The sequence below is a fragment of the Phasianus colchicus genome, chromosome 24 (assembly GCF_987193195.1).
Source record: "Phasianus colchicus chromosome 24, bPhaCol1.hap1.1, whole genome shotgun sequence".
Lineage (NCBI taxonomy): Eukaryota > Metazoa > Chordata > Aves > Galliformes > Phasianidae > Phasianus > Phasianus colchicus.
In genome coordinates this window covers 4,702,850-4,715,509 of record NC_143459.1, presented here as the reverse complement: position 1 = coordinate 4,715,509, position 12,660 = coordinate 4,702,850, and the positions used below count along the sequence as shown (strand labels likewise).

Genomic DNA, 12,660 nt, shown 5'->3' with positions numbered 1-12,660 from the left:
AGATGAATGCAAATGTATTCCTGTAACTGGGAGAGTTCCCTTGCTCCTACGTTGGGCTCTGGTACATGGCCTCAGGGAAGCAAATTTGCAACTACCTACATTTAATTGTTTAGGAGTGATTAATCAGAAGTCAGAGTGGAACAATTTTTGCACATTGTGAAATGTTAGCTCAATTCCCGTAGTTATAAATGGTCCATCTAGTGGTTCTAACAAACAGTTGGTATCAGTCCTATTTGCCGCCGGGTACTCTTATCTCCTTCAGAAGCCTGGTTTGATAAGCCTCTGCCGGCTGAGTCACGGCTACCTGCATCACATCAGGGTCAAAGCAGCAGCGTGGTGTGACAAACCCATGCCAGACAGCCCTGTGTGCCTAATGTGGCATGCAGGCACTGTATGGGATGGCCACCTCCAGCCAGGATGGGCCACTATGGCCAACAACACTACTGCCAGCCCTGAGTAACCCTGCAGCACTTGTCCATCAGGTGACTGCAGTGTCAACAGTGCTGTGCCCATGCCTCAGCTGCTGGAAGTGCAGCTCACAAAGAACATAAAAACACATGGAACACCTTTGCTGATAGGCCTGGAGCTTGTGGCTGTACATTGTGGCTGTACAGTTTGGGGCCCCTCATTATGTGAAAGACACTGAGGCCCTGGAGCGTGTCCAGAGAAGGGCAACAAAACTGTGACAGGTCTGGAGCACAGGGCTTATGAGGAGAGGCTGAGAGAACTGGGGTGGTTCAATCTGGAGAAGAGGATGCTCAAGGCCATCTCATCATTCCCTACGATGACCTGAAAGGAGGTTGTGGTGAGGGGGGGTCAGCCTCTGCTCCCAGGTAGCAGCGGTAGGACGACAGGTGGTGGCCTCAAGTTGTGCCTGGGGGAAAAGGTTGGATATTACAAAATATTTCTTCTCATAAGAGTGGTGATGCATTGGCACAGGCTGCCCAGGGAGTGGTGGGTCACTGCTTGGAGGTGTTCCAGAACCACGGGGATGTGGCACTGAGGGATGTGGTTAGGGTAAGGATGGGTTGGGATTGAAATTGGTGATCTTAGAGGTCTTTTCCAACCGTAGTGATTCTATGATTCACACATTCCTTTTGCTTAAAGCTGGCTACAGCTTTACAACTCATCACTTCGTGCCCTCTATCCTGTTTCTCTCCCTTTCTAGTTTCGGGTTTTCTGTGGACTGGAGTGTGCTGAAGTGCTTCACGACAGCTCATAGGTCAAAGTCTGGTCTTAACTGTGCTGAGTGTCAGCAGGTCTAATGCTGCAGGTCAGGTGGGTGCCCCCTCAGCAAGCACCCAGTACAGGACCTGTATCTGCCTTAACGCCGCAGCTGCTCCTCACCTGAGCTGGTGGGAGGAAGTAGAAAAAAAGCCAGGGCTGCAGTTGTTCCAAATCACACCTTTTAGTGGTTTTAACCTCAGAAGAGCAGCAGCCAAGGACAAGCTGGAAAGCCATCTGAAAAACCAGCAGCTCCACGCGTTTGCTGCAGGGCGTGCGGACGTGTGCTCACTCAGGGCTTGGCTCTGGGGCTCGGTGGGCCTCCTGCACCACGCACAGCCCAGCGTCAGATCACGAAATCGAGAGTAAAGGCAGCCTCTGCAGCGGAGCAGGAAGCAGATGAATGAATTTCCCTAACGAACGCACTTGTCAGGGCACATCTGCCTTTATTGCAACACGATTTGCATAAAAGCCAGGTGTTTGCAGAAGAGGACCTGTCTCTACACCCAGCGGGGCTATTCTGCAAGGAGGCACTTGGCGGGGGGGGAGCTGGAAAGAGACCAAAGGGAACCGAAGGGGCCGGGGGAGGCGGCGGGGCAGGGGGCGCAGCAGGCCGCAGCGGGCCCCACGCGAGGCCGCGGGCTGAGCCGCGCGTTAGGCCGCGCGTTAGGCCGCAGCAGGCCGCGCCGCCTCCCCGCCCCGCTCCGCCTCAGGGCCGCGGCCGGGCGTGGCACGGGGCGGACCGGGAAGCGGCCGCCGCTCCGCCCTCCCCCTCTCTGCCCTTCCGCGTTGGCGCAGCGCTGCCCCGGTATAAAGCGGGGCCGCCGCCCGGCCCGCTCTGGCCCCATGGAGATGCTGCGGTGGCTGAGCGGTGGGAGGCCGGTAAGGGCTGGGCTGGATTCGGAGTGGGGGTCCGGCGGGGGGCTCTGGGGAGGGCTGAAGGCCGGGGGTGGGGAGGGAGAGAGAGGCCCTACGTGCTGTGCTACGTCGCCCCTAACGCTGTCGTTTTGGTCCACAGGTCTGGAGTGCGAGTGAAGGCCGAGAGACAGCTGAGGGCAGCCATGAGTGCGGGCAGTTTGTCCTCCCTGCTGGGCTGCCCCGGCTGGCGTGAGGCGTTCCCGGTGTTCAGACAGCAGTTCAGTCGGCTGGAGGAGAGGATGAGTTCCAGAGATCCATGTGAGAGTGGTTACCTCAGCCTGGGCCGGGCTCTGAGCTGTGAGGAGGGCGTTGGGCCCGCTGTGCTGGGCATGGAGCCCGTGGGGAGCCCCATGCAGGAGCCCCCCGACAGCCTCGAGATGCAGCTGAAGGTGGACTTCTTCCGCAAGCTGGGCTACTCCTCCGAGGAAATTCACATTGTACTTCGGAAGCTTGGCCTGAACGCTGATACCAACACTGTCCTTGGGGAGCTGGTGAAGCATGGCCCAGCTGAGCGAGAGTCCACAGAGGCCCCTCAGGAGACCAAGGAAGCTCCTTTGGTCCCTCGAGGAGGAGCTGCCAACAAGACTCCTGCGCCTGTGCCACCTCTGGAGGAGAAGGAGAGTGATAACCTGAAGCCCATTGTTATTGATGGAAGCAACGTGGCAATGAGGTGTGTCTGGGGCTTGACAGTAGGTCCTTCTGGGGTAGTTTGTGCTTCATGTGACCCTTAAGTGCCCCTGTGAGGTGGTGATTTTCTCTACCTCTATAGCTGTGAGGCATGCCATTATTTAACAGCCTGGGGTCTGAAAAACTCAGGGTTTTTCACAGAAAACTACAGCTGGATGTTCTGGTGGTGGCTGGTAATATTTTCCAACGTACATCACCAGTGTGTGTAGTTATTTCTTGAGGGTGACAGCCCAGATGGCTCCTTCTAACTGTGGTCTCTGCCAGTGCTTACTGTGGTCAGAGTACCTATTCTGACAGTAGTGGATGTGCTTCATGGGGGAACAAAGTTTCCTTCCCTCCTGTAGCTGCTGAGGGGGATAACTGAAGATACATTGTCCTCTTACCTAATAGTTTTATATAAGCTTCTGTAGCACTGAGTTGCTCAATACATAATTATGGGGTTAATTAGAAAAGGCTTTAATATGATCCCGTCTCTGGTGTTGGAGGCCAGTCTTCAGACTGGGAGTCAGGTATTTTTGGTTGCATTTTTGTGCATTCTGGAAGATGCTTGAGTTTGGAACGGGGCACTCTACTAAAGAGTGGCCAATTCTGCCACTTCTGACAGCTGTGATAGCAAGGCAGGGCTGCAGCTCATCATCAGCATGTTGGATGTTCTGGCGTTGGTAGAGCAGGTTCTATCAGACACTACAGGAAGGCCACTGGAGTTGTCTGACAGTAATTTAGGGTTACAGGAATCCTAATAGTCATGGGGCACTGGCTACTTCTCGTTTCACCTTTGCTTTTGGTCCCCTTATGGTGGGAGTTACTTGCCAACACCCCAGCTCTAAATGTTGAATTGTCCTTAGCTGCACACAGATGGGTGCCATTAGCTTCATGCACCAGATTTTGAAGTTGGGCACCGTGGTTAAGAAGCACTTCTTCACTGTTTTAGTTTAATAGGTCTTGTAATGCATGCCTGTGTACACGTGCTTGCTTATTAAAAGAAATGAGTGCACATAGCTGTTGTGTATGTCACTGTAGACTTCTTCCTAAGGTGAAAGTGCTGAATGGAGATTTGTTTGCAGGTGTGGTTTTCACTGAGCCATGGCTGGCAGTTCTAAGAATAGAAGTGAGAAAAGGTGGGGTACAATTTGCTGTGTGACCAGCTGACAGATCCTCCAAGTCCCATGCAAATACGATGCTCCCTGGCCCCACTCTGTTGTCAACAGAATAAAATATTTGACTTTGGAGTCTTCAGGAGAGTTCTGTGCTTAGCAGCTGTGTGGTTACTTGAGATGTGGAGCTGATTCGTATGATTCTTGTGGTGAAGTTTACCTTAGTTAAGTAGGTAGGCTTAAACAACAGCATTGGTTGCATTGATTGAACGAGGAACCTCTTACCCATGAGAGTTACCCCATAAAGTGCAGGAGAGATTACAGCAGATGTGACTCAGGCGGACCAGGCAGTAATAACAGTGGCGACAAGACAGAGTTTGACATGAGAAACACAGTCTGGCTTTTTTTTTTTAAGCAATTTGCTAGAAGGGGAATTCCATTCTGAAACTTCCTGTATTGATGGTGTGTGATGTTCCCTGCTGATTCATTTGCAGTGTGTACAGCGGCCTCCCTGAACAGCTCTTGACAAACATATGCAAATCATAGTGGAAATTAGCTTTTACTTCCTTCTAAGGGAATTTTTTCTTGGCTGCTGCCAAATCAGATCAGCCTGGCTAGCTACCTTCTGTAGACTCTAGGGTGGTAACAGGGGCTCATAAGTGAGAAATAAGTAGAGGATGTTAACCTGTGTCTGTCTATAGTGAAAGCAATCTGATACTGGCAGAGTTCTAGATAATCTTTCCTGTGATTCTTAATGCTAACCTTTCTGTTACTTGGTATTCTTAATGAAGATGAGTGTCTCTTTAGGTGTTAGTTCTCTTGTTAAATGTGTAGTTCTTCTGGAATGATTCTTCTGGTAGCACTCTTCAGTTCTCTTAATAGCTTCCGAGAAAGGTGGCTTGCTGGAACTAGAGCATGCAGGGTTGGCTGGGTTTGACTTTTCAAGTTCTCTAGAAAACAGAAACTGTTGGATTTGGTTGCTGTAGAGGTGGGTGGTGGGGAAAAAACACTAACCTTATTCGGCTAGGAAGTGGCTTTTTACATATGCAAAACAAATCTGGGTTATATTTAAGAAGCCTGGTGGACTTGCTTTGATATAGTACAGCACAATGTGATGACAGTTGGAAAATAATATTAGATTCATAATTGCTTTACAAAGAAGCAGCAGTATTTATTCCTACACCTGGGAAATTTTGAATGTTTTTAATCCATTAATAACATAATAGGCTTATTTCTATCCAAATGCATACAGCTTTTAGTTTTCATTCATTTTAATACTGCTTTTAAGTATTTTCATGATGGCCTGAGAAGTTTGGTGTTTCAGAAATGGGGAGAAGCTTAAATGTAAGTGTCAGCAAATTAGTACAGGTTAAACACTTAAGCCTGTGACTTTGAGAACTGGGCATGAGCTCAGCCATACTGCAATGTTGTATGAGGTGTTGGGGCATCTGGTTACTTTCCCTGTCTTCTTTCCTTTCTTCTCTGGCATTGCTTGAAGATGCTTTAGCCATTTCATATAACCTGTGCTTCAGTTTTGCTTGTACAGGCTTGTTTTTTTTGGGCTGTCATACTTGTGCTCTTTAGGGATAAGTTTTCACCCACTGCCTCTCAAGTCTCCACATTTGGGGGCATCTTCTCTGATTACAGAACACTTGCCCTGCTGTAAGCCTGTGTACAACCTGCTTGACTCCGTGTGCTACAGGAGGCTGTCTTGTACTACACAGTGCTTATATTCATCTTCCTCTTCCTCACTTGTGAGGCCCTGTATGTGCGTTCAGACAACATCTAGCTGTAGTGTTTGCTTTGTGTTCTGTATAATGCACTGGGCAGTAAGTGTCCTGGAGTTGGTGTATGTCTGTAATAGACAGGATGTGTTTGATTAAGCATGTACACAGTTTTCAGTACTGACCCAGCTGTGCCCTGGAGCTGTGGGCCTGTTTCTAAGGTGCCTTTGACTATAGAGCTTAATACAAATATCCAGAGGCACAGCAACACATCTGTGTCCTGTTCAAGTCTATACAAGACACTTACAAAAGTGAAGATTTACAAACATTTCTCACAGATACCCCTAATTTACTGTTCAATCTTGTGGCTTGACACCACTTATCTTCAATATAGTAAAACATGTATTGGTGTCATTACAAAATGCAGGCTTAGATCCCCAGAATGACAAATCAGGCTGCAACAGAGAGACATTGCAAGTCTGCCAGAACCATTATCAACAGAAAAGCTGATAACACTGTAAAAAGTGGCACTGATAGAACAGAGCTGGTAGTTTCCTCATAGAAGTTCTGCAAACTTACTGATAGGGAGTAATGAATAATGAAGCAGCTTTTAATATTGGTAGGAGGTTTCTGACACTGTTGCTAAACTCTGTTTCGTAGCTGCCAAGTGCTCTTAGGACATTTAGCACCAATTAAGGAAAATGTTGATGTTTCATGCAAATAGGACATTTGCATGAAATATCAACAACTGATTCTTTGGACCGTAGTATAATGAAGAGGCATCCTGCCTCAGTGCTGATGTCATTGGGGTAAGAGTGCACAAAATGGTGTGTTTTCCCTAAGTTATCAAAGCAGCTTCGTAAGCAAATCACTTTGTGGAAGTGCAGTTTGCCCTGGCAGAGCTGCTGGCACATGCTAGCAGAAAAGGACAAAGGAAGTTCAAGATCACATTGTACTCAGGGCTAAAAATAAAGAGCTGAAGCAAAAGGCTCTGCTTCAAAGAAGCAGTTACAGCTGCTTTGTTCTTCCCACTGAGAACTTGGCTGTTTGTTGGTGTACTGAGGTGCTAAAAGCAATGGTAAAACTTGTGCTCCTCCTTTAGATCAGCATGTAATACTGATTCTTACTGCTCCAGCACTAAAGGTTGTTTTAATTGCTGGGTCTGTTTGCTTAATCTGTTGCCTCCCTGATCTGTACATCACCTGAATATTGAAATCCTTTATTTTCTTCTTCACTGCAGCCATGGAAATAAAGAGGTGTTCTCCTGCAGAGGTATCCTTCTGGCTGTGCAGTGGTTTTGGGACAGGGGACACAAGGATATTACAGTGTTTGTGCCATCTTGGAGAAAGGAGCAGCCACGACCAGATGTACTTATAACAGGTGTGGAAATATGAAAGCCAAGAGCAGCTCTTCAGGCTTACTGCTTTGTTGCTTAATGAGCTTGCAAAGTTCTGGGTAGTTAGTAATTAACTTATGAATGGAAGATCTGAGTAGTAGGAGATCCAATAAGCTGTGCTGACCAGTGAGATTTAAAGTCATTAAATTCTCCCTTAAGCGAGTTCTTGCCTGGATCAGTTGGAATAATTCAGAGAACAAAGAATGTAATACTACTCTGCTTAACTTGTCTTTCATCATTTGAATTCTCCTTTCAGGGAAACACCTTTATGCTATATTTGACTAACATGTTTGACACTAGAAAGTACAGAGTTTGTGTGCTAATAGTAAAACCTCAATAGGAGTACAGTCAGATTTCTTCAAATAGAAGGAAGTTGACTCTCAGCTTATGAGCAGCTGAGATTTCTAAGCAAATCTACTCAAAAGAAACTTATGCACATAGAGTGTTACTATAAAAGATGCCAGTCTTAAATGCAAATCAGTACCTTGTATGCAAGATGTAGATGGGACACGCTGTGTTTCAATAGCCTCATGTTCCTTAGTGTGTCTAGGTGCCTCACTGGCACAAAGGTGGGAATCCACCTCTGATAAACTCAAAAGGTAGTATGAAGAAAGAGGTGAGGGTTGCACAGAAATGAGTTTGCATGTATTTTGTTACTTATGTTTCTTTATCAGTGGGAAGACCTTTGGGCTGTGCACATTTGTGTATGTGTGTTGACAGTTGTGTTTGTTCTAGATCAGTACATTCTCCGTGACCTGGAAAAGAAGAAGATTTTGGTCTTCACTCCTTCCAGACGGGTTGGGGGCAAACGTGTTGTCTGCTATGATGATCGATTCATTGTGAAACTGGCACATGAGTCTGATGGCATTGTGGTTTCTAATGATACTTATCGGGACCTGCAGAATGAACGTCCTGAGTGGAAGAAATTCATTGAGGAGCGTCTACTGATGTATTCCTTTGTTAATGACAAGTATGTTCCCAATGTTCCTTTGCTTTAAAAGTGGTCTGTGTGAGCATGCAATCTTTTTTAATGAAGCAAGAGCAAGCGAGGCATGAAAAAGGGAAAAGGGTGGTAGAGAACGGAAGAAAACAATCCCATAGATACCTCTGAAGAAGAAAGAGACAGGAAGAACTCCTGTAGTAAGGTATGAAGAATTGGAGTCAATAGCTGCACGTGGTTTGCAGCTAGGAGCTCTCCTCTGGAGGAGTTCTTGGGAGAGCTCTAGGGCTTGATTTCCTCACAACGCTATCATTAGTAGGCCCAGCAGCAAGTACTGCTTTTAGTCAGCAGCGCAGCACAAAACCTCTTCTGTGCCTGAAGAGAAGTACTTCTTGCCAGTCTGTACCAGGTGATGAGCTGTCTCTGCAGTGAAATGGGAAAGTTCATTAGGGCTCGTAACTTTTAATGCTTGGTGAAGTGGGAGACTTCTACAAGAAGTGAAAGCTTGACCCCAGAAAGTGAGCTGATTAAAATTTCTATTTTTATTTATTTATTTTTTAGGTTTATGCCTCCAGATGATCCATTGGGGCGGCATGGCCCCAGCCTGGATAACTTTCTGAGAAAGAAACCTGTGGTGCCAGAGCACAAGAAGCAGCAGTGCCCTTATGGTAAGACTTGCTTTCTGAACATCAAAACTTCAGTCCCTATACAAGTGTAACTCATGCATTTGGTAAAATTCAGCTGTCATTCCTTGCTGTCTATGCTTTTTTCCTTGCAGGGAAGAAATGTACTTACGGAATTAAGTGTAAATTCTACCACCCTGAAAGGATCAATCAGCCCCAGCGTTCGTTAGCTGATGAACTCCGTGCCAATGCAAGATTGTCTCCAACCAGAAGTACCAGTGGTGTCAAGGAGGAGAAAAAGGGAAAAAGAGGTTCCCAGGCAGAGCTCTTGTGCTCTGGGCCTACAGAGAGTGATAAAAGCTCTTTGCAGAAGATCTCTGCAGAGAGGAAAAGCTTGACACACAAAACAAAGCCCAATGATGTTCCGCTTCAGATCAAAGGCTGTGTGTCAGGCAGTGTTCCTGCTAACAGTGGGAGCCACAGGTCCTCTGAAAGGTACCAGCATCCTCATATGGACTCTCTGTCTTACATCTCTCAGGAGCATCTTGACTCAGGCATTGGGTCTCTGGAGAACCAAATGTCTGACATGTGGCCTTACAGATCTACCAGTCACTGTGATCACTCCCATGCTGAGCAGGTGACAGTCTGCTCCTGTGGTAGGCCAAAACCTGTCTACCCACACTCTCCCAGCTTAGAGCAAAACGGTCTGGTCTCTTACAAGCATGGTTCCCATAAATCTTCTGCCTCTGGTGCTAGCTTCTTGCAGTATAACCCTGAGATACCTCACTCAGGGCCACCTCACTCTTTCTCAGGCTATGGAGTACCTGTCCATCCAGCTAATGCTGGGCAGTACAGTCTCCCCAGTGAATATAATGCCCCTTCTCTTCCTTCACTTCATTCTCGTGAGTACTGGTCTGAGCCCTACCAGATGCCTCCTCCCCAGGTGAGATCTACCAGTGTGCGAGATCCTCACTCAGTGCAGAGAGCCCCAGGGCCAACGTATGGTGATTCCTGCCAGTGGACTGTCTCCCCTCAGTTTGCAGAGGAGAGGGCCAATGTTCGCGTCAAGCTGTGTGGCATATTCCATCCCCATTTAGTTGATGCTGTGATGAGCCGTTTCCCTCAGCTTTTGGATCCCCAAAAGCTTGCTGCAGAGATATTAACCTACAAATCCCAGAACCCAGGTGTATGAAGCAGATGCCAAGGGTAGCCAGCATGCTAAGCTTGTGGGCAGTGTTTGCACTCTAGCTGCCATAGATGGCGTCTGCCTTTTCAGGGCTCCTCTCTGTTCCCTGCAAGTCCCAGGCTCCAGCTGGAGCCACTGTGGTAAGCTCACAGTGATTTCTGGTCTAGTCATGACTATGCCCCTCTTAAAGATGTGAGAGTAGGTTATGGTCCCTGTCATCCTCAAAGGATGCTGAAGAGAATCTAGGTGCAGGACAGGAGAAAAGGCTGCCGTTTCAGAGCAGATCTTTCCTATGGGATTCACATGGTGAGTTAGGCACACCCTAAATTCCTGCAGTTCAAAACTGTGTATGGCCTTATTCCTCCCGTTAGCTCAAGCTTTGTTTTGGCTTGGTATATTAGCAGGTGTACGGAGGGAAGATTTTGTGGGGCTTGTGAAACATAAAAACATGTATGTGAAACATACGATCTCTAGTTGTGTGAGGCTCATTTCTGAGGACTGAAATGTGGTGTTAAGGCTGTTCCTAGCTCTTCACTAAATTATCAATTCAACATGAAGTTAGGTTTAGCTGTCTTAGATTTGACTTTATTGGTGCACTTGTTTAGTGATACCCCTCCCACTTCAGCTCAGCTTTGTGAGGTGAGGCAATTCTATAATATATACCACAAGTGCTCAGCAAGCTGCTCAGCTCCCAGAAGAATTGGGGGCTAGGAATATAGTTGATCCAGAGAAAGGAAGGAAGACCTGACGCTGCTCCAAAGCTGCAGTGAGCTGTGTGTTTGGCACTTGCTGGAAAAGGCAGTTGTCAGGATGTGGATGGCCATGCTGTTAAGGCTTCTCTAAAGCATTGTCCTTGCCTGGTATCCTATCTTTGGCTATCTGAGTAACACTGACAAAGAGGATTTATGATACAGTGCCTTTTGTCTTCAAACAGCAATAGTTTTGAGCATTCAGTAAAACAACTGCTGCCAACACTGTTCCTGAGGACTCCTTAATACTTTTCTCTGTAAAGCTGTTGCTTCGTCTTCCTTCTCACTAATAATTTCCTGTCCCCTTCAGCTTTGTCAGACTGTAACAGCATCCAAAAATGTAGAATGAGACTTACTTGGTAAGGCTGTTCCCCTTTCGTTCCTTCTTCCTCTAAGAAGTTGTGTTTTTTTAATTGTAGATACTGTAATAGATTTTAAATATGCAAAAAACAATTGCTGTAGTAATTGGTTCTGGTCCTGGAATTTCACTGTATTACGGTGCAGGGATGTTTCCTGCACTGCAGGCCAGAAGCAGTTGATTTGTTGATGCACATTGTATCTGTGTTTTGTGTGTTGGGTTTTTTTAAGTACGTCCATCTCGTGGTTAAACCAAGGCTGTCGAGAGGCAGATCATAAAGGGGAGAGTGGAATACAGTGGAAAACTGAGGAATGGTTTTGTCTATTACCCATCTTCCCTCTGTCCAAGGAGTGACCTACCCAAACAGGCACCATGTGCCATAAAAACCACAGGGACACAGAAACCTGTATACCTGGTTAATGATGATACATTACAAATTAGTAATGTTTCATGTTAGTAAGCAAAATGCTTCTTAATTTTAAGTAACCTGATACTTCGCGTATTTGTAAATTACAGGAGAAAAAAAAAAATGGTTTTTAATGTTATTGTCCAACAACTTGCTGCTTGATGCTGTTTTTCATTAGTGCTATCCTTGACTCAGCCATTGTGTTACTTGGCCTGGTGTGTTTTGTTTTCCTGACAGAGTGCTGATATACTCCTGCAGTCAGAAGGCTAACAATTTCTGCTCCAAAGCTGACATGTTACTGAACTTTGTGTATCATTATGCAGTATATAGATTATGTACTGAAAGGAGGCAGCTGTGTGGAAGCCATGGCGAAGTAAGAACTCATGTTATATAAATAAATACTGCTGAGTTGAACTTTGGGCTCTGGTGGCTTTTTGGAAGAGATGATCCTGCCTTCCTGAGGTTCCTCTGATGCTCTCAGACATCTGCATTGAATCTAACACCAGCAACAGTGGCTGGATGTTGTTAATTGAGCTAAGGTGGTAGGTTTTAAACTGCTTCAAACAGCTTTAGTAGGTAACACATCCAGTTACTGAGGTAAGTGAACCCACTGTGCAGGGGATGCAGTGGTTGTTAAGGTGCCATGAGGCTGCAGTGTGGTGGTGTGAGGCCATCTAACTTGGCAGTATGACAGCTGTGGTGTGGTTGGGTGTCTCAGGTGATGGGGATTACACATTCCTAATCATTCTGGGAGAACGTGTGGATCGTGCAGCAGTTCTGTGGTAGAGTATGGAAACAAATGCACATGTTGTCCAGTTACGTAGCACAGCTGAGCCAGGAATGAGCATGATAATGTGCAACTGCCATGTCAAGCTTTGCTCTAAAGTTTGCTCTAAAGCTTTGTTAGAGCTCAAAGGAAGTGCATAAGAGTATGAATCTACCTGTTCCAGTAGATGCATCTTCTACCTGCTGTACTGTAGTGCAGCATATTCTTATGTGACTTGGCATGTTTTTTTATTGCTTTTATTAAAGCTCATGCTCTTAAAATAACCACTGCCTTGTATTAAATTGAGTTCATAAAAGGCAAGGAAAACAGTTGCTCCTGGTTTTTGAAGTGAAGCACTACATTGCAGAGGACTCCTTTGGAGGCTGTTATGTGAAGCCCAAGAAAACTCATGGTACTCTGTGCATGGCCAGGACCTTGGTGATGGGAGAACCAAGTGATGTGTCACCTCTTAACCTGGTGAGGATTTCTGTTTGCTGTAGTGGGATCTGCATCTGCTGTTGTAGTCGGAGATACTTGGCTGAGTGTGACTTAGGGCACACAGTGTGCCCAGCTCTGGGCTCTGCTGTTG

The 12,660-nt window shown here is 46.5% G+C and overlaps 1 protein-coding gene across 1 annotated transcript; it reads left to right on the top strand.

The window, feature by feature from the left end:
• The first annotated feature begins 1,949 nt into the window (after window positions 1-1,949).
• On the top strand, window positions 1,950-11,719 carry ZC3H12A (zinc finger CCCH-type containing 12A). The gene is made up of 6 exons (XM_031594886.2): window positions 1,950-2,106; window positions 2,243-2,812; window positions 6,888-7,027; window positions 7,779-8,013; window positions 8,545-8,651; window positions 8,762-11,719. Exons 2-6 carry the CDS (start codon window positions 2,286-2,288, stop codon window positions 9,796-9,798), a joined length of 2,046 nt encoding a protein of 681 aa, XP_031450746.2. The 5' UTR covers window positions 1,950-2,106; window positions 2,243-2,285; the 3' UTR covers window positions 9,799-11,719.
• Window positions 11,720-12,660: the final 941 nt, after the last annotated feature.

Bases quoted from the DNA above. Each gene is read 5' to 3' on its own strand.
- ZC3H12A (XM_031594886.2), top strand. From the start codon at position 2,286: ATGAGTGCGGGCAGTTTGTCCTCCCTGCTGGGCTGCCCCGGCTGGCGT. The intron at 7,028-7,778 runs GTGTGGAAATAT...TGTTTGTTCTAG, and splicing joins ACCAGATGTACTTATAACAG to ATCAGTACATTCTCCGTGAC. The intron at 8,652-8,761 runs GTAAGACTTGCT...TTTTCCTTGCAG, and splicing joins GAAGCAGCAGTGCCCTTATG to GGAAGAAATGTACTTACGGA.